This window comes from Lissotriton helveticus, chromosome 4_1, assembly GCF_964261635.1.
Source record: "Lissotriton helveticus chromosome 4_1, aLisHel1.1, whole genome shotgun sequence".
NCBI classification, from domain to species: domain Eukaryota; kingdom Metazoa; phylum Chordata; class Amphibia; order Caudata; family Salamandridae; genus Lissotriton; species Lissotriton helveticus.
This window is the reverse complement of record NC_136063.1, coordinates 1,634,224,103-1,634,245,844: the sequence shown is the minus strand read 5'-3', so window position 1 is coordinate 1,634,245,844 and position 21,742 is coordinate 1,634,224,103. Positions and strand designations below refer to the sequence as shown.

The window sequence follows — 21,742 nt, the reverse complement described above, 5'->3', positions numbered from 1 at the left end:
CCAAAGGACAAGGTGAGCATTGACACAGAGCAATGCAGAGCCTCTGATCCAACACCTATAACGTTCAGGAGATCTTGGCCAGAAGGATGGTTTTCACCTCTTTCTTGAAGAGTGCAGTGGAGGAGATACGCCTGGTTTCAGGAGGGAGCGCATTCCAGATCCTGGGTGCCATTCCTGAGAAGGAGCGCTTGTAAGTTTTCTCTTTCCGGAATCTACGGGGTTTCAGGAGTAGATTTTTTGAGCTTCTATTGGATCTCGAACCTCCTGATATAGACAACTTTTGAGCGAGGTAGTTGGGTGCATTGTGGTGCACTGCTGCGTGTGTCATAACTGCAATTTTTAGTTGTATTCTGGCTTCAAAAGGCAGCCATTTTAGGGACTTTAAGTCTGGGGAAATATGCGAATGTTTTCTTGAGCCAGTAATGAGTCTTGCGGCAGCGTTCAGGGAGGCTCTTAAGGGTGCTGTTGTGGATAGCGGGAGTCCGCTGAGGGCCACAATTCCGTAGTCTATTCGAGGGATGACTAACGCTTGTACAGCAGTTTGGAAGTCTTCAGCAGGGAGGAAGGGTTTAATTTTCCTCAGTGTGTTGATTTGGAAATTAGCTGATTTTGTGGCTTTTCTGACGTGCTGCTGCATGTTGAGCTTGGCATCGTGTGATGCCTAGGGATTTCGCTGAGTCCACGATGGTGGGTTGGACATTGAGTGCTGTTAGGTTGTTGAGCCATGTTTGGGTGGTTGAAATTTTCGCCGGGGGTGAGATGAGAAGGAACTCAGTTTTCAGAGCATTTAGTTTGAGGTGATTATCGGCTAGCCAAGATTGAGTGTTAATAAGCGTGGAATTCAGAAGTTTGATATCTTCCGGGGATTGAAGCTTTAGGTATAGTTGTGTGTCGTCGGCGTACATATGAAATTGGACATTAGAAGCTTGGAGCAAGGTGGCGAGCGGTTCCATGACGAGGTTGAACAATGTGGGGGAGAGGGAGGATCCTTGTGGAACACCTAGATCTGCAGGCACAGGTGAAGATAGCACATTGTCGATCTTGAACTTCTGAGACCGGTTGTGAAGGAAGGACGAAAACCATTTGAGAACCGTCCCCGATAGTCCCATTCTAGTGCTTAGCAGCTCCAGCAAGTTCTCATGTTTGACCGTGTCAAATGCTGACGAGAGGTCAAGAAGGATGAGGAGGAAGGACTCATTGCGATCAAGAATTTGGAGGGCGTCATCAATTATGTGTGTCATAGCTGTTTCCGTACTATGTTTCGCTCGGAAGCCTGATTGATGAGAGTGGAGGAGGTCAAATTGGTCAATGTGTCTTGTTAGTTGGAGTTGGACACATTTCTCCAGCAGTTTGGCCAGGGTGGGGATATTGGTGATGGGCCGGTAATTGTTTAGGTCAGACGGATCAGCTGTAGGTTTCTTGAGTATAGGCGTGACTTGCCCCACCTTGAGGGAGTCTGGAATGAGGCCTTGTTGCAGGGAGCAGTTGATGATTTTGGTCCAGAGAGGGAGGAGCAAGGGGATGAAGTCTTTTACAGCATTAGCAGGTAGAGGGTCTGTGAGGTGATTAGAGGGCTTCAAGGTGCAGAGCAGATTGTGTATTGTTTCTTCCGAGTAGGTATCGAAGTACAGCCAAGATGCCATGTTTTTGGGTTGAGTGTTAGCCATTCTGGTGTGGTTGGGGAATCGGCTTACATCCATGATGAGGTCATTTCTTATGTTGTCAGTCTTTAGCTTAAAGAAAGCAGAGAAGTCTTCACAGTGTGGGGAGTCGCTTGTTGTGCTATTTGATTGTAAGGGTTGTGCCTTTGTTTGGGTCTTGATTAGTTCGAACAGTTTTCTTGGCCTGTTTTTTGCTTGGTCCAGCTGGCATGGTGGTTGTGTTGTCTGTTTAGACCAGGATCCAGTTGGACTTGATTGACGGTAAAAAAGCTTTCAGAGCAAGATGGACTGCTCGTAGCTCCAGCACGTTTATGTGGTAGGACTGTTCCTTCGTGGACCACCGGCCCTGCATTTGAAGGCACCCCATGTGTGCCCCCCATTACTGCAGAGATGCATCCGTTACCAACGATTGCACTGGAACTGATTGATGGAAAGGGACTCCCACCAACAGATTCTGCGGCCGAGTCCACCACTTGATGGAGGATTTCGCTGCTTGGAAGAGCACAATCCGATCTTCCCAGCGACCCGTTGCTTGGTCCCATTTGTCTTCTAGGTCTTGCTGCAACGGTCGCATTCTCAGCCCAGCGTTGGGGATGAGAAATATACAGGAGGCCATTGACCCCAGCAGAGATGCAACTTGCCGGACTGCTGGGCGTTCTGTCTGGAGTAGAACCTTGCACTTCTGCTACACTGAAGAAAGTCTCTCCCCCGAAGGAAACGCTCTTCCTTTGTTTGTATCCAGAGTCGATCCCAGATAGTGGATCGTCTGGGTGGGCTGTTCTACGGACTTTTCCATGTTGACATGAAGGCCCAGATCGTGCAGTTGCTGTAGACAGGCTTGGAAGTCGCTCCTCACTTGCTGAGGAGATAGTCCTTTGAGGAGCCAATCGTCTAAGTAAGGGTAGACGAACAGACCTCTTCTGTGTAGGGCGGCCCCTACCACTATCATGCACTTGGTAAAGACACGTGGAGCAGACTTGAGCCCGAAGGGTAAGACCTTGTACTGGAAATGTCTGTGACCGACCACAAACCGCAGATACTTGCGATGACGTGGAGCAATGGATATATGGAAGTACGCATCTTGGAGGTTCACCGAACACATCCAATCTCCCATTTGCAGATGTGGACATATTTGGTGAAGGGCCAACATGCGAAACTTCTCCTTCACGATGACTCTGTTCAGCAGGCGAAGGTCCAGGGTAGGTCTGAACTTGTGCTCCTGGTCTCTTTTGGGCACCAGAAAGTACCTGCAGTAGACTCCCTTCCCTCGCTGTGCGGAAGGAACCTCTTCTATGGACTTTTTTCGTAGAAGGGCTGCCACTTCCTGCCGGAGCAACTTTAGGTGGTGAGGACCAGATCTTTTTGGAGGAATGTCCTTTGGAAGCACACAAAAACATAGTGCGTATCCATTGCGCAGTATATTGAGCACCCAACGATCTTTTGTGATGCTGCACCACTCTGCCAGATGATGTGAAGCACTTCCTCCCACTGGAGTGGGCAACGGAGCAAGAGGAAGCCACTGCTCATTGCTTCCCTGCCGATCTGGCCGTGGTAGAGGACTGCTGCTGGTGACCACCTCTACCTCTGTTCGATTTACAGCCCTGGTATTGCGACTTGCCCTGATTTATCCCCTGGGACCATTGAGGGGTTTGAACCCTCTGTTGGTATCCCTTGCGCTGGTTGGGCCTGTGTCGCTTTTTGAACTTCTTTTTCTCCAAATCCACGGATTTGAGGGTATCGAGTTCCGCCTTCATCCTGCCCATTTCCTCACCTGTATGGGTGCCAAACAGAGATGAGCCAGAAAATGGGAGATTTAGGATTCTTTGTTGAGCATCAGGCTTGAGTGCGGTCAGTCTCAACCAGGAGGACCTTCTGGTGCAAACCCCATGGGCATAAGAATGCACCGATAAAGTAGCGCCATCCGCTGCCGTGCTGATCACTTGGTTGGCAACAAGTGAACCCTCAGTGATGATTTCCTCGAAATCCTTCTGATCCTCTTTTGGGAGCTTCTGTCTGAAGCGGTCCAGGGAGTCCCACAAGGCCCTGTCATATCGGCCTAACAAGACTGCCGCAGTGGAGACTTTCAGTGACAAAGCCGCCGAGCTGCAAACCTTACGTCCCCAAGAGTCGTGGGACCTGCTTTCCTTATCGGGGGGGACCGATCAAGACGCAGCCACATCGTAAATTTTCCGCGCTGCCGCAATGATCACTGAGTCCGCAGGCGGATCTGTCTTCAAGAAGACAGGGTCTGAGGAAGCCGGCTTGTATTTCTTTTGGATGCGAGCCATTGCGGCCTTGATCGTAGCTGGCGTCAGGAAGATGTCCATCACGGGTTCCAGAAGTCCAGGAACCAAGGGAAGCAATGGACGAGACGCTGCCCTCTGATGCAGCGTTTCAAAGATCACCGTTGTCGCCACCTGAGGGAAAGACATTTCGATGTTGAGCTTCTGAGCACCTCTCTGAAGCACATCATTGTAGGTGTTGATGTCATCTATCTGAGACACCCTTGATACAGGGCTGTCCAATAGGGTAGGCGAATAATCCCTCTTCGATGATCTTGTGGAAAAAGACGACCACGACGGTGTCCTTCTCCTTCTACGATGGGAACTAGGTCTGTGTTCCCGCAACGTGCCCGTGTGTTCCTCACGTCTGGGAGAATGCGATCTGTCCACCTCCTGTACCAAGATTTGTAGAGGTGACCTATGGATGAGACTGGTATATTCTTGCATCCGCTGGGTCGCCCCAGTATCCTTGTTCCAGTGATGCAGGGGGAGGAGCCATCTCGGAGACAGGTGCACAGCAGGGAAATCCTCCCTGTGCTGTGGTGGAGACTTATGAGCAGGTCTGCTGGATTCTGGAGAGGCTGACCTCGTAGAAGGACGTCTGGAGGAATGAGAGGAAGAATGACATGAGGCAGATTCTGTTACCAGAACCACGATCCTTCTCTAGACCTCACTGAGGTAGGCCTTGATGTCGGGCGTGCGCCTCTCGACGTCGAACCGGACCTTCTCCTCGACGTCAATCTCCGGTCTGATGTAGGAACCAGTCTCGATGCTTCCTTATTCCTTGACGTTGGATTCCTTGCAGACAACGTCTGGACCTCCCTTCCTCTCGACGTTGAACGTCGACTCGACGGCTATCGCCGCCGAGCAGATCCTGATGAAGGGGCTCTGCTCCTAGACGCCGAACGTCGCCTTGATGACGACGGCGGAGGGCTCTTCTTCCTCGACGTCGATAGTCATCGAGACGACGGCGGAGAGGTGTCGATCCTCGACGCCGATCGTCGTTGAGACAATGGCAGGGGGGTTCCCATCCTCGACGCCGATCGTCGCCAGATTGGCGATGGCAGAGGACTCCTGCACCTCGACGCCGATCGTCTCTGGACTGACGACGACGGAGTGGAACCTGCCCTCAACGCCGAATGTAGTGCTGACGACGGCGGAGGGCTCCTAGTCCTCAACGCCGATCGTGGCCGGGTTGACTACGACGGAGGGCTTCTGTTACTCGACGCCGATCGTTGCCGGGTTGACGGCGGCGGAGGGGTGATGCTCCTCGACGCCGATCGTCGCTGAGATGACGATGGCAGAGGGATTCTGTTACTCGTCGCCGGGTTGACGATGGTGGTGGATCACGACAACGTACCTGAATGTCGATGTCTTCTCGACAGCGAGCCCGCCGTCGATGGCCTTTTCTTAGATAAATGACCTACCGGTGGTGGATTTTTCAGCGCCAAGGCTGAGGCAGAAGGGCGAGGGATATTGCTTCTTGAAGGAGATCTAGACCTCTTGGAACCTTCTTCACGGGAGATCTGCCTCTTGAAGATTTTTCTGACAGCCCATAAAGACAAATTCTTTCTCTGTCCTTTAAAGTCCTTTTGGACAGGGTCTGGCAATGAGGACAGGTCTTAGGGTCATGGTCTTTAGGCAAGCAAAGGATACAGACCTCATGAGAGTCTAACCTGACCTTCTTTTTACCACAAGAAGGGCAGGGGTCAAAAAGAGATGGCATTTTGAGTGGAAAAAAATGCCCAAAGCTGTCAAAAAAGACAGGACTTTACTTCAGAAGGTGGAAGACTTCGAAGTAAGTTAAGATTTCTAAAAAAAGTAAAAATTGTTTCTGACTAAAATCAGAAAGAAGTGGAGCTGTGTAACCAGGATCCTTCCTGAAGGAGCCGGAAAGAACAACTGACCTAACTGTCACCCCTGAGGCATGATGGGAAGCAGGGGGTCATGACTGCCTTAAAGGCACGGTGACAGTTTATCTCTATGTTGCTATGAGTTAGCTTTTCAGTCTTTTTAGACTGTGTTTTTGCAATGCAGCCTGGGAGCTGTATATGCTTTCAGTCCTATGTGAGTTTTCTGCTGACTGCTAAGCATTAAAACAGTTTCAAAACATGTTTTGCTGTTGTTTTTCCCTGTTTCTAATGTATGTTTTATGATATAATGGGAAGTCCTTACAGCATTATTCAGGTCTGGTGTGTATAAGGCTGCAGTTGCTTATTTTCATATATATATACACATGTATATATATATATATATATATATATATATATATATATATATATATATATATATATATATATATATATATATATATATATATATATATATATATATATATATATATATATATATATATATATAGAGATACATATATGTGGGGCACATATATGATTGTGTTTCCGGGGTCCTGCGCATGGGCGGGAATATTCTAGTGCTTATGACCATTGATGAGGATCCCCTGGAAGAGAACCACAGTAAGGACATTTGCCTTGACTTAAACAGAAGGAAGCTGCATGTGCAGGACCTCAGCTGTTCGTCTAATTGCAACAGCCATTGGAGGTACCAGGACCGAAATTAACCCTGTATAAAGGGAAGAATCATGTCCACTGGCCTCCTGTATGTACATGTACAAACGGTCACCATGATTTAGGGGTATATCATCCCCATCAACACCATTGTCCTCTCCAGGTGGTGGCAAACTATGGCCAGAATCAGAACCAAAAAGATGATGGAGCCTCTTCAGATGACTTTCCGGAAGAGGGAGTGCATTATTTGAGCCAGACTGCACAGGGACCAGGTGCCCTTGATTGGAGTCGGAGTGTGACCTTGGTCAGGCACGAGACTGGTTTGGCTCAGGGTCAGAATCAGAACCATATAGGTGGCAAAATCAGTACCTGCTTCGACAAAACAGGTGCCAACACAGGTCTTGAAGTTGGCAGCAGAGTTGTTACGGACCCCGAGATAGGTTCAAAGGGCTCAGATGACACTGAGGGAGGACCAGGTGGTGGTAACCAGAATGTAGGTCCCTGCGGATCCTACACTCAACAATATTTAGAAAATGTTCCTAAGGGTATAAGAACGTCACATGTGGTATTATCCAAAAATGTAAATGTACATGGGTATGCGTAGTGACACTCAAGTTTTCCCTGTGGATCCTTTGGCCCCAAAGAAACACGAGAAGGAATCCGTAGACTGGCAAAAAAGTTGACACACTTGCAACGTCTCTTTAGCCAGAGTGGTGAGATAGGATCAAGTTTTGAGTTGACTTCTTATGCTTCTTCAGATTAGATCGCGAATAAGGCCTGCTGAAGGGGCACCTCAAAGCAGGAATGGGTCAGCACAGTCAACTTAGAGACTGAGGGCTGTGACTTCCTTTGATGCTGAGCGGCATACATCTTCACTTCAACAGCAGGGATCACTTTCAGGTGCATGAGGGCACATTATTCGCATGACTTGGAGCTCCAAAAACAAAGGCACACCTCTTATGCGCTTGAAAGCTGTAGTTTAGGTAGGGACAACTTTACCTTGCACAATGGAACTTAATGTTGAGAAAATCGTCAAACAATAAAAAAGGGAACAGAGCTCCAGATCCATGCTCGAAAGTGCCAAAAGAATGGAAAGGAAGTTGACACACAGGGGTGGCACTTATATGCCACTCCACTCCAATACATCCAGGGTAAATCAAGGCAAACACGGTGATGCATGGTGCCATCTAGACACATGCAGGAGCACTGTTGTAAAAACTTCCAGATCCAGCCTGGTCCCCGAGGCATAGTCTAGAGGTGAAGAATCTGCAATTAGAAGTAGCAATCCGAAATCAGAGTTGTAAGAAACAGGATGGCGAACGGGGCAGGATTTAATACAGTTACAAGATGAAAATTAGTAGTAATAAGGGAGGGTAACACATTAATGTCCTTAAAAACCAATGCTAGAAATTTGAACAGGGCTTTGTGGTTAGCAGAAAGCCAGCCTTATTGTTGTCCGTCGTGGAGAAGTATTGGTAGCGTGGGAGATTAAATTGTACCAATTTTGCAAAGTTGGTAACTTTGTCGATAAGGAGGGAGATAATTCTACTTCCAAAAACCCAAAAGCAACCAATTGCAGTAATCAACAGTTCAGAAGGGATGCCACCTGGTGGTTCGGGCTGGACTGTTCCTAATGGAGCAGAACTAGAAATAAGTTGCATAGAGCTACTCTCGATCTTAAGTGGCATAGTGAGAAATTCAACTAGCCTGGACTGCTCAAGTATTTGTTCTGAAGGAAACTGGCCTGGCAGTTCAAGGGGGTCTGTTCTTATTGAAGCTTAATCAATGCTGAATTGCATAGGGCTGGTCTTAGTCAGATAAAACAATAGTGGGTAAAAAAGAAAATAGACTGGGATATGACCTCAAACGATTGCAATGGCTGAAACGTTCATAAGCATTCCATTTATCACTTTTGCATGACAAGTTTATCAGTGAGTTACTTGGGGTATGGAAGAGGCGATAAGGGTCAAACTTCAATGATGTGTAGGAATCCAACAGCTGTGCTCACTGTAAACATAATGGAGCCTTGGTGCATCCTCGACTCAAATAGCCTCCCAAACGTCTGTCACATGGGGGAACAGTTGAAGATATAAGGAAAGAAAGAAATAATTGGAGAATATGAGCAGATTTAGACGTAACTAGAAATGAAAAGATGAGCGAAACATATGGGAATATATTGCCATCTGTTAGCAAATAGCAGAAAGGGAGTAAATGAAAAGAGAGGACAACGTGAAATTAAGCATAGCTAGCACTAGAGAAGAGATATAGAGCAAGACGCACAAAGTGCCCTGGACAGAAGCTGGCGATTCACCCACATTGAGAAAGGTGAATGACAACTGATCCGAGGAGAAAGAAGATGAAAAGGAGCACTGAAAGTGCTATGAGAAAAACCATTAAAGAGCTGCCCTCCAAGCCAAGCAAGGCTGGAGCATTGAATAAGACTGTGTGGTCGACAGAGTTAGAAAGTACAAAACAGGTCAAGAAAGGGGAGTACAGATGTACGCCAAAAGTGAAGTGCAAAGGCGATACAATTAAAAGAAGTGGCTTGTTAGAGAATGAATGGCAGCTAAACAAGATTAAGGGTGATAAAGTAAGTTTTTGAAGAAAAAGCTATTGAGGAGGCCAGTTAGTGGCCAGCATTCCATGGTTTGTGAAAAAAACACGCATTTGAGAGTCAGAGTGCTAGAGGTCATAAATGATTAAAGAAGTAACATGATTTTAAATATAGGGAGGATTTCACAATGGTATGTTGTGCTAAAGGAGGTAAGGCTGCAAAAGAGGGTTGGAATGTAGGAAAGGGCACATTAGATTCAGACGCTGCTCTATCTAGAATGGCAAGTATGAGTCAAAACTGTTGAAAGGTTATATGAGGTAGAAGTGGTCCCTGAGGAGAGGGATGACTGAGACTGAATTTAGCATGCAGTCATACGTTTTGAATAATGCTTAAGTAAAACAGATAGGTCTTTAGGCTTGAACTTCATTGAAGGCAGAAATGAGGTTTTTATTGCTTGTCTGCATTCTTCTGGATACATGGGTCTGCACAAATTTCCAACTAGGAGCCCAAATATTTGTGGAAGAATGTATTCACAGATAATAAACACTTTAGTTGCAGGTGACCGAACTCCGCAAAGTGTAGTTTAACTGCCTACCAAAGCTTAACCAGGCTTGGTTATAATACTTTTGCCTAGTCGTCTATACAAGACTGCATCTGAATGTTTTGCTGTATCACACTTACTTGCTTTGATGCAAAGTCTCATGATGGAATGAAGAGGATCTGGCCCGATGCTCTCCGCATCAGCACCAATGCAAATCAGCCATTGTACTAGTGATGGAACGCCTTCCATTCTCTCATACTGCCCCAAGTCAACATATTTCTGGCAATGAACAAAAAACATAAATGTCACAAAAATGGTTGGGTATGCAAAATGCTTGTCAATGTATCTTTTGTGGCCCAGTTTGACCTCACCTACCTTGACCAAATATTAATATTATAGTAAATTACATTACAGATGATCATACATTTAAAACCATTACATTGAACTAGAGAATACTATAGCAAAATCTTAAGTACCTGTTGCAGCAACCAAAACATATACCTGTGAAAAGCTCAGTGTTGCTGTGGGTGCAACAATTTGTCTTGGGAAATTTTGGTTCAAGAGCCAGGGGTCTGCAACGAAGGGTTGCACTCTTGCGACAACAGATATTTGGGTATTTTACCATTTGTATTCAAATTGAGCACCACCTACAAGGTCAAGTGCCTCTGGAGAGCTTTAATGAAATTGTAAAGCCAAGACATCAGATCACCTAAGTGAACATTGAAATTAGCTATTTAAATGCAAAGATATTACTTTGCTGAAAACTAAACTATATTTTAGATTGAATACTCAGAAGGGAATGAAAGGACTGTATCTATGTTATTGGGCCCTATTAAAGCCTACTTTATATAAGCACACATCTGTGAAAAGCTCTGTGATGTTCTAAATGCTCCAATTTCTGTTTATGACTTATTGCAAAATGTGCATATGTTTTATACTATAAAGGTAATATATGTGATCTATGTGGGCTATATTGTGGACTGTGGAACTGTGGAACTTTGCAACCTGGAATTTAGTCTTAGTTAGGTCCTTGGGAAAAAAAGTGAATCCATAGCTCTCTATGTCTCACATTACTTACAATAAAAAATGCAAATGGACAGTGTGCGGTATATAAGTGCCCTATTCAGCTCCGAAGTATGCTAAGCTATGGTGTCACCACCCTTCAAAGTATCACAGTTACAATAATCCTGTCTTGCCCCACACAGCTCTGATTTTTGTTGCAGAACTCACCACAATAAAAAGGATGTCTGCAAAGTACTTCACTCCTATTTGGAGCTAGGTCCATATTATAACAGCCAACAATGTCAGAGCCAAACACACCTATTCTTCAAGTTGACATTTTGGCGCAGTATACATATTCGCAAGAAAAGTCAAGTTACCATGGAAAAATGAACACCTGCTTGATTGAGGTTTGGGTGCATGGACCGGGCCACATTTTTTTTTGTGCATCTTTAACCAACATAAACACATTTGGCACGTTACCAGCGAAGAACCACAATCCTCTGTGCTCCCCCAACCCCCCACTCACCCCCATCATAATAACAATACCAGGATTCATAGCATCTCAGGACCCTGCCTCCGCCCCCGTACAGCTGTTCGTATGATTCATTAAATAGTCTTCGACCCCTTGTGAGTCCAGGGTTCCGGGCCACCTCTCTACACCCCTGAACCTCGCCCCCGCCAGCAGGGCCCATAGTGCACCAGTCAGGGCCCAGCCCCCCATCCAGGCCATGGTAGCTTCTCCACTTTCCCCATACTCGTCGGAATTTTCTGGGACAGACCCTTGCCTTCTAGGTGACCCTTTCCGCAGCCATTTACAGATCCATACCCCGCCTCCATTCCTCCACCTTTGGCCGTGACTGCGCTCCCCACCCCCTTGCTACATCTCTCTTCGCCACCACCAGGGCCAGCATGGTAAAAATCAGGTGCGGGCGGCTCAGGTCCACATCATTAGAGATTCCTAGCAGGACAAACTTAGGTTCCATGGTAAGCTCAGTCTCCAGCACCTCCCCTTAGCTCTCCTAGTATCTGTGTACAGTCAGTGCTTATAACAGGGCACTCCCATAGAATATGATAAAAGTCCCCCTGTGGGTGTCTACACCTAAGACAGCAAGAATCACCGGCCCGTCCCATACGATGCAGCCTGACTCTATTGTAGTAAGCCCTATGTAGTATTTTGTATTGGATGAGTCTTAGCCATGACTTTATTGCCACCACCCTGTGGTGCATTAGCGCTGCTTCCCAGTCCACCCGGTCGATCTCACCCACATCCTGTTCCCAAGCTGCCCTAAGTTTCCCCAGTCCCATCCGTTGCATTATTATTCAAGGTCTTGTACGTCAGGGAAAGAGACCGGGCCACACTTTTCAGCCTTCGACTAGAAACTTTGGACAAGGATACCCTCAATAGAACTGGTCAAGTCAGGCAGCCAAGAGTGTTATCCCTGCTTCTGTTGGAGCTTTTGGCCAGGCTTATTATTTTACTCTTCATTAATGGTGAGATGGTAGTTCTGTGGTCTTTCTTGCACTGTAATTATTTGCTTACTTAGTACAAACGCTAAGGGACTGCAGTCAGTGGGAGTAGGTCTCTAGTTGGTAGGAGACCAAAACCACACAAATCGCGTCAGAATGGGGTGTGAAAGTTTCATCTTCAGAGATGGTGAACACAACTTTACAGTGCAGCTCCTGAATTACTGAAGTAGAGACAGACTTCAAAAGCGGCAAAACACCTAGGAATAGAGGATTGCTACAGCTCTTAGTGCAAAGGGAATGATTCCCAAGACCACAATGCAAATGCAAACTAGGAAAGGAAAATGCTACTTACCAGAATGCATCTGTTCTTGGCATGTAGAGCTGCAGAGTGACACACTGTGCATAGATCGCCACCTAGTGTTGGGCCACCTAGTGTTGGGCCCGGATGTTTGCAGTTGTTTTTGTTCTGGAAAGTCCTTGGAAGTCACGGGATAGGTGACTCCTCCTTTGGATCACATTACGCATGGGCATCGGCTTCATCCCTAGATTGTTGTTTGCCATTAGGAAAATGATGGAGCTTTGAAAAAGGAAGGATGTCCATGTAAGCTGTATCTGAACAAGATAATACTGGAACAGATAAAGGTAGCCGGGGAGGCGGGTGGGCGTGTGCAACTCTGCAGCTCTACATGCCAAGAACAGATGCATACTTGTAAGTAGCATTTTCCGTTCGAGGCATTTGAGCTGCAGATTACACACTGTGCATAGATTGTATAGCAGTACCCACTCTTAGCGGCGACCACCCGTATCTGTTGCAGTAGTTTGAAACAGTGTTTTGAGTACAGCCTGGCCCACAGTAGCTTGTTGTTTAGTTTGCACATCTACACATTAGTGTTTTGTGAATGTGTGTGGTGTAGACCATGTAGCTGCTTTGCAGATGTCATCTAAGGGAATGTTCCCTAAAAATGCCATTGAAGCCGCTAACTTTCTTGTGGAATGGGCTTTAGGTGGTACAGATAACGTACGTTTAGCTTTGTAGTAGCAGATTTGTATGCATTTGACAATCCACCTAGCTATCCCAGCCTTTGATATGGGGTTGCCTTTGTGTGGTTGTGAAAAGGACACAAAAAGTGGTTTAGTTTTACGAAAAGGTTGGGCTAAGAGGAAGATGTTTAGAGGTATAGCCCATCTCCCTATCTGCTGTGCTAACAGAGAGTAGCAGATAGTGTGTCCCTCCTTGTTTGTTTATGTAGTACATAGCTGTCATATTGTCTGTGCGGACCAAGACAGCTTTGCTCAATATCTACTTTTGGAATGCTTTTAGGGCTAGAAATATGGCCAGTAACTCTAGATGGTTGATGTGGAGTAACTTTTTTTGCGGTGTCCACCTGCCCTGCATGGTGTACTGCAGTAGGTGAGCTCCCCAGCCGGAGAGCGATGCGTCCGCTGTCATGACTATTTGAGGAACTGGCTCTAGTAACGGTCGTCCTTTGGAAAGGTTTTTGGTGTTCCACCATTGCAGAGAGCGGTGAGTTTGACCGTCTACCTACACTAGGTCTGTTAATTGGCCTTGAGCCTGGTTCCATTGTTGTGCTAAGCAATCCTGAAGAGGAGGCATCTGTAGTCTTGCATGAGGCACTATGAATATGCAAGAGGCCATCATTCCTATGAGTTGCGTGAACACTCGAGCTGGAAGAGAGTGTTGCGGATGGAATTTAGTTAGAAGAGATTGCATGTTTGTTATCCTGGCAGGAGAGGGATAAGCTAGCGCTGTTGAGGTGTTTATTGTGGCACCAAGATATTGTTGTACATGGGATCGTTGCAGATGGGACTTGGTGTGGTTTACTGTGAACCCCAAGTCGTGGAGTAGTTGGAGGGTGGTATATGAGCTAGCCTTTATGAGCCAGTCGTCGAGATATGGGAAGGCGTGAATGTGCTGTCTTCTTAAGTGTGCTGCTACTACTGCTAGGCACTTGGTAAACACTCTTGGTGCTGTTGTGACTCCGAATGGGAGTACCTTGAATTGATAGTGCTGACCGTCTAGTACAAATCTGAGATACTTTCTGTGAGCTGTGTGAATAGGAATGTGAAAATAGGCATCTTTGACATCTATAGTGGCAAGGAAGTCGTTTTGTACAAGGAGAGTAAGGACCTGCTGGAGTGTGACCATATGGAAGTGGTCCGACTGTATGTACAGGTTTAGTGGCCTGAGGTCTAGAATAGGCCTTAGAGAGCCGTCCTTTTTTGGGATAAGAAAGTATAGGGAGTAAACTCCCTTGTTTCGTTGATGTGGTGTAACTAGTTCTATTGCACTTTTTTGTCGGAGGGATATTACCTCCTGCCTTAGCAGAAGCAAGTGTTCTTGCGACATTGAGTGCTGTTTGGGTGGTATGTTTGGGGGGGTAGATGTTAGTTCGAGACAGTAACCTGATTGAATTATTTGTTGCACCCACCTGTCTGATGTGATGTTGGTCCAGACTGGAAGGAATTGTTGTAGTCTTCCCGCAACTGGAGTAGAATGTGGTGGGGGAAGTCATTGGGCAGGGGTGGAGGCAGAGCGGGAGTTGTTCGTTTTGCCTCTGCCTTTGTTGTAGCCCCTATTATAAGTGGATTGTGTAGGTGCTTTGTAAGAAGTAGAGGGACTATCTGAGGAGTAGCCTTTGGTGGTGCTTCTGTATAGTGAGTGACGAAAGGAGCAGCTGGGAGCTTGCGACTGCAAGGCTCCCATAGATTTTGCTGTGTCCGTATCCTTTTTCATCTTTTCAAGGGATACGTCCACATTACGCCCAAATAAATGTTGCTCATCAAAGGGCTGATTGAGTATGGCACTTTGCACCTCAGGTTTGAAACCTGAAATAAGTAGCCAGGCATGCCTACGCAAAAGGACACTGGTGTTTATGGCCCGTGACACAGTATCTGCTGCATCTAGGGCACAACGAATAGAGGTATGAGTGATGGTTTTAACCTCGTGTATTAGGTCATTGTGTCATTGGCCCTATTTTTGTACTTGTCTGGAAGGTGCTGCATTATGGATTCTAACTCATCATAATGTGCCCAGTCATATCTTGCTAGTAGTGCTTGAGTATTGGCAATACACCATATGTTTGCGGCCTGTATCGCTGTTCTTTTGCCTGAGGCATCAAGGAGCTTAGACTCTTTATCTAGTGGGGGAGCCTCACCTGATGTTTGGGAATTGGCTCTCTTGCATGCGTTGAAGACTACAAGAGAGTCTAGTGGTACAGGCCCTTTAATGTAGGCTGGATCTGAGGGGGCAGCCTTATATATTTTCTCGATTCAGGGGTTGATCATTCGAGCCCTAACTGGGTTTTGAAGACTTCTGGTGCATGCTTAATTACCTCTTTAAGCATGGGTAAAGCTGTGGTAGACCTTTGTGTGGTGTCAAAGTTGTCCATAAGGAAATCTTCCTCTACTGGATCGGTATGCATGTCAACCCCATGGTATTGGTCAGCCCTATGGACGAGCTGGTTAAAACCCATAGTGTCCTCTGGTGGGGAAGGCCTGGAGGGGTATAGGTCATCCTGTGGCATGTTAGGGACATCTGGGGTGCTATAATCATCCCAAGGGTCAGGTGAGCCATGAGGACCAGGATTATCTAGTGGTCATTATCTGCATCACCCCCTGTGTCATCAGAGGTGTTATCCCAGTTATCATCATCTTCTAATGGGGTAGGAGATGGTGTAGGGGAGTGATGTGGTAGGGGAGGAGGTGGTGAAGAAGGAGTAAGAGGTGGAGGTGGTGGAGGAGGAGAAGGTATCCTTAGAGGAGAAGTTGCAATGTCCTTCTTCTTAGGATGGGGAGCCGACGCAGGCATGTCTAATGGTCGTTTTTTAGAACTAAGAGTAAATCGACCAGTTTTGGGGTCCTTTACAAGAGTCTTTTGTGTAGGATCTGGATGAAATAGTTCCTCTGTGGGAGGTGGATCCTTAGGTGCAGAGATCTTTGGTTCCGTAGGCTTTTTTGCTCGGCTCCGAGTGTGGTTTTGTCATCGAGGAGCCGGTGCCAGTCTTCAGCGCAGAGTGCTTGGATGTGGAAGCAGCTGGCGTGGAGGAAGAAGATGGCTTCTTTTTCGGTGCCGCTAGGTGTGTGCCGGCACCGGGGTGAGGCTGGCTCGAGCTCGAGCCGCCTAAAGCCTTATTACGCTTCTTTGCCGAGCCCGAAGGCGGGGCATGAGAAGCAGTCTCTCGTCGTGCACAGGGGCCCGAAGGCGAGGGTGTGACCGAAGCCTTTTTGGAGGGTGTCGAGGAAGGGTCGGGGTCGACGTGTGTACTTACGACCAGCTGTGCCCGAGTGATGTCCTCGACGTCTGAGTCGTCGGTCTCGGAGTCGCTGTCGACGCCATGTTCTTGCTGATGTTCTGGCATGTCGGCGCCCTCTTGGAAGATGTCGTCTGGGATAGAAGATGACGAGCGAGCCATTGTTCTTCGAGCTCGTCGGTCCCGGATCGTCTTCTTTGAGCGGAAGGAGGCACAAGCGGAACAGTCTCTGGCCATGTGCTCCGGTGAGAGGCAAAGGTTGCACACCTCATGGAGATCGGTGTGGGGAAACTTCGACCCACATTGAGGACACTTCTTAAATTGCGTCCTTTACATGAGCCGGAAGATGAAGCCTAGGTTGGCCCGAAGGCCTACGTCGATGACCGGAATCGAAGACTTCGAAGTTGAAGAGTAGCGTCGACTGGAAACGCGTTAAATAAAAAAAATACCATCAAAATCGGTGAGGATTGCGCGCCGAAGGAAAATCGGTTGAGAGCCGGAGCGCAGGAAACACATCCGAGCCCGATGGAGGAAAAAAAACAATCTAAGGATGGAGCTGATCCCCATGTGCAATATGATCCAAAGGAGAAGTCACCTACCCCGTGACCTCCAAAGACTTTCCAGAACAAAAACAACTGCAAACATCCGGGCCCAACTCTAGGTGGCGATCTATGCACAGTGTGTAGTCTGCAGCTCATATGCCTCAAACATAACTTTACTCAATGGAACAACATATCAGAGCATCGGTCAGTGATAGCTCAGCTTCTGAAGGTCCTTCAACTCCTGCACAAATATTGCTACTGCCTCAGACTTTAACAGACAAGATCTGGTTTGAACAAGGTATTCGTTATTGGGGGGAGTTTTAAGGAGTTGTATTTTGGGCTTGTCCTCCTCCCAAATGTTACTAAGAATTACTGCATTTGACTCAAGTGGGTATACTTCATACAGGAAGGGAAGTGTTTCTGTAAAGAATGCTCTCCTACCTTACAGAATGATAAGGAGCCTAGTATGGAGCCTTGTTTCAGAGACTGGGTCTTACTTACCGATGATTTATCCTTATTCCCTAGAATAAAAATCAAACATTGCCTGCAAGGTGACATGGCCTTTGCGAAGTATACTTAACGGTCAATTATGGCCTAGCGACTACAGCAGAATATAGGGAGCAGAAGTGAAATGGACAGTTGTTCCCCCCATAAAAGACACTCAGAATGTAATGACTAATATGGCAAAAGGCAAGTAAGTTGCGGCTGGGAATGGCAGACAGGATGATTCAAATAAGTCGCATGACCCACATGGTGTCGTTATATATGGACAATACACTTGTCTACATGAGTGAACAGGTGGACCCGGTGGGTTCAATTACACATTTGCTATAACAATAGGAGTTTTAACAAATCCCAGCCGTAGCTACAAACTGGGAAAAGTTCACAGGATTTCCAATGGGTACTCAGGCCCGCGGACCATGGGGAGGAGGTGCCTCTAGAAATGGGACTAACGTGGCAGCCTATACTTGAGAATCCATCTTTTGCATACAAGGGCTGAGCATAGCAACTTCAATACTCAAAGAGTACTTCAGAGATTGGAGCGTTCCCTTGTGCTCTTAGATGGGAACAGCCACCATTTGTTATGGAAAGGGTAGACCTTAGTGAAATGATTATAGTTCACAGATGTTTATATGGTAATCCAGGGTAAGTTGTGCCCCTACATTCTGTAGAACTCACAATATACGTATCACATTGTTTTGTGGAATAGCGCACGATCCAGAATTAAACACTGCATACTCATACATTCATATCAGTGGGGTGTGTGTGTGTGGAGGGAGGCATGTTCTGGCACCTGAAAGCTTTCAGTTTAGTAACTTAGCATGTCAGGTGCAGCACCTCCGATAATGGATTGTTGAAACATCTACTACAGAACAAACTTTACAAATGGGCTGTTAACCACTGGATAAAGCTGGTACAGCACCGCTTGCTCCAAGGTGAGAACCCTAGTTTGTGCCATATCTGGGGCTTTAATGTCATGTCTGGGAACGATTCTGTAAATGTGGCGTGTTGGGAACTCCTTTTAGGTCCACCACAGAAACATGGTCCCACCTGGATTTTTGTAAATGGACACAAACTGCAGAGTGGACAGAGGGAGGATGCCCATAATGGAGGTATTTCATATGTAGACAAGACATTTATTACATTTGAAGAAGCTGGACACAAATCCCAGAATGGCCCTTGACAGTTTTTAACATTCGCCAAAAAGACTGGTGTGCCACAATCAATGCTGGGAAAGTTTCCCAGGATGCCCCCTCCCTCAGAATATTTTAGGATGAATGCAATTGCAGGACTCATGGGTGGAGGCAGACGTTCCTCCTTCATTTAAATGTAATATTGCAGAACTGGGTACATAGCTCCCTGATGAAAAGAAGAGGATGAGAACAGCCAGTTAGCATCTCGGTTTGGGGAAAAGCGTTGCTGTACCTCAAATGGATGGCAAATAATACCAGGTTTCCTCTAGTTCACTTAAAATATTACACTGGGCCTTCCTGACCCCTCAAAACCATAGTAATAGTTCAGTCTTTGAGTGTGTGACATAATTTGCTAATTGTGTGAGTACAACAATAGCTTAACACACTACCACAAATATTATTATTGGGACTTGTAAAGTGCATTGCTGCCCTAGGACTTCCCAGCGCTGTACGGTCAGGTACTCAGTACGGGCAAACCATACCTTAAATATATTGCATAAACAACCAAGTCTTGATCTCTTTGCGGAACTGTGGTTCTCCGTCTGTCGATCTGTATTCCAAAGGCAAAGAGTCCCAAAGTTTGGGAGCTAGGTGGGAGAAAGATCTTCCTCCCCATTTCTCCCTCCTAACCTTTGTCTATTTTGGGCGTTCTTCCGTGCTAGATAGCAACTGCCTCTTTGGAATGTAGGGGGAGACTAGCCTCCTGACTTTTTTTGGACCTCTAATATGCTGTGCTCTATATATAATAACCAGTGCCTTGAATTTTATTCTGGCTTCTACCGGGAGGCAGTGGAGTCTAAGTAGCTGCTTTTTACTGATTCCCGTACCGGGATGTTACACAGCAGTCTTGCGGGTGCATTCTGGGTCACCTGCAGTTTCTGAGTAACATATTTAGGTACCCCCAGGAACAATGAATTTCCATAATCCAATCGCAAAGTGACCAGAAAATGGACCACTGCTTTTCGTAGTTGTATGCGAATTCGGTCTAGGATTTTGCACGGATTTCTGAGAAACCCGAAGCAAGTTCCCGTGACCTTCTTGGCCACTGTAACCATAGAGAGATCCGTTTCCAGCCAGAATCCTAGGTTTTTTACTATTTCTGCAGGAATGGGTGGTTTACCTAGCCATGCCGGACAGTCTATGATGGGCCTGGGTATTGCTTTATTTCCAAGGAGCAGTAGCTCCGTTGTATCACCACTTAAGTTTAAGCAACTTGCTGTCATCCACTCTTTAACTTAGGAAGTTAAGTCTCTCACCATCCCTGCAGTTTTTCGGGTTCAGAGAAATAATAAGCTGTATGTCATTGGCATACAAAGTCATGGATATTTCAAATTCCAGTCCAATTTTGGCAAGCGGCTCAACAGACATTAAAAAGTGTTGGACTCTAAGACGAGCCCTGTGGGACACCACACTTCAGAGACTTGGATTTGGATAGAGTGGTATTTTCCTGTACTTGAAATGTCCGATCACTCAGAAATGATGTCAACCATTTGAGTGCCATGCCCCTCGTCCCAATGTCTGTGAGCCTTCTGCGTAATATATGATGAGCCACTGTATCAAAAGCAGCGCTCAGATCTAATAGAGAGTAAGGTGCTATCCACTTTTACCTCTTCCTACCTTTGGGGTTCCACTGGACTGTGCACACTATACCTCATTTTGGTATAGTATATACAGAGCCAGCTTCCTACAGCAAAGTTTGGGCACTTTGCATTTTTTGCGGAGGTGAGCAGGTCTATTTGGGGAACCCCAAATGCCAGAAGTAGAGGATTAGGACCTGGGGATGGAGTTCCCATTCATGGAATTATTGATGTGTCCTGCTGAGCAGGTCTGCCAGATCGTTGTCCACCCCAGGAATGTGTTGGATAAGCAGATGTACTCTGTGAAGTATTGCCCACCAGCAGATTCTCTAGGCTACACTGAAGAGCTGGGTTGACTCTGTGCCCCCTTACTTTTGTAAGTTAAACATGGCAGTCGTGTTGTCTGAGCTTATAAGGACTGTTTTGTCTTGTATGAGAGCATGAAAAGCCCGTAGCACAAACTGTATAGCCAGCAGCTCCAGGTGGTTGATGTGGAGGGATTGCTATACAGCCGACCACTTTCCTTGAACGGTGAGGTGATTAAAATGCATGCCACAGCCGGTGAGTGAGGCTTCCATGGTGAAGGTCTCTTGCGGAACTAGGTCGAGGAAGAGCAACCTGCAACGAGTTGTTTGTGTTCCACCACTGCAGAAAGCAATGAGTGCGGGCGCAAAACAACACTAGATCCTCTAGATGGCCCTCCACTTGAGACCACTGTGTTACTAAGCGCTCCTGCAAAGGGTGCATGTGCAGTCTGGCATACAGAACTATGGCTATGCAAGAAGCGATCATGCCAAGCAAGGGCCTCACAGTTCTGACTGTCACCTGACGATCTGGCTGAAAAAGAGGCAAAATGTTTTGGAAGACTTGCAATTGTGCTGGACTAGGAAGCGCCTTCACCGCCTGTGAGTCTAAGATGACCCAGAGGAAGGTCTGCACTCAAAAGGGTTGAAGGTGGGATTTGATCAGATTGATGGGGAAACCTAGACCGTGTAAGGTCTGGATGGGGGTCTGGGTGTGCGCTAGTAGGTGCATGGCACTATTGATTAGCCAGTCGCCCAGATAGGGAAACACCTTAATGCCGCTCCTCCTGAGATGAGCTGCTACTATGGCCAGACATTTGGTAAAGACCCTTAGGGATGTGGTAAGCCCTAAAGGAAGCACTCTGAATTGGTAATGTTGTCCACTCACCTTCGCTTGGTGGATGGGTATGTAGAAGTAGGCGTCCTTCAGATAGAGGTCGGCCTTAAGTTGCCTTGCTGGAGCAGTGATATGACGTCTTTGTAGAGTCACAATGTGGAAGAGCTCTGACAATGTACATTTTGAGAGGCCTGGGATTGAGGAAGGGTCTGAGTGAGCCGTCCTTCCGGGGGATAAGAAAGTATAAGGAGAAAAAAAAACTATTCCGTAATGTTGCGAAACCAGCTGCATATTCCCCTTTGGTGAGGAGGGCCTGTATCTTCTCCTGAAGAAATTGCAAATGTTCTGTGGTCATTTTGTCTTGGTGGGAAAATATGTTGGTGGTGTTTAAGTGAGTTCTAGACGGTATCCTACCTGTATAATGTCACAAACCCAACGGTCGGAGGTGAATTCTTACTAACTGGGCACAAACCCGTGCAACCTTTC

The 21,742-nt window shown here is 46.6% G+C and overlaps 1 protein-coding gene across 2 annotated transcripts in view; it reads right to left on the bottom strand.

The window, feature by feature from the left end:
* Positions 1-21,742, bottom strand: part of TRANK1 (tetratricopeptide repeat and ankyrin repeat containing 1) — a 1,265,441-nt gene that overhangs the window by 822,683 nt on the left and 421,016 nt on the right. For both annotated transcript variants that reach the window (XM_078688288.1, XM_078688286.1), the window contains one exon: positions 9,704-9,842. In XM_078688288.1, coding sequence (XP_078544414.1) covers positions 9,704-9,842 — 139 coding nt within the window. The remainder of the gene's footprint in view (positions 1-9,703; positions 9,843-21,742) is intronic.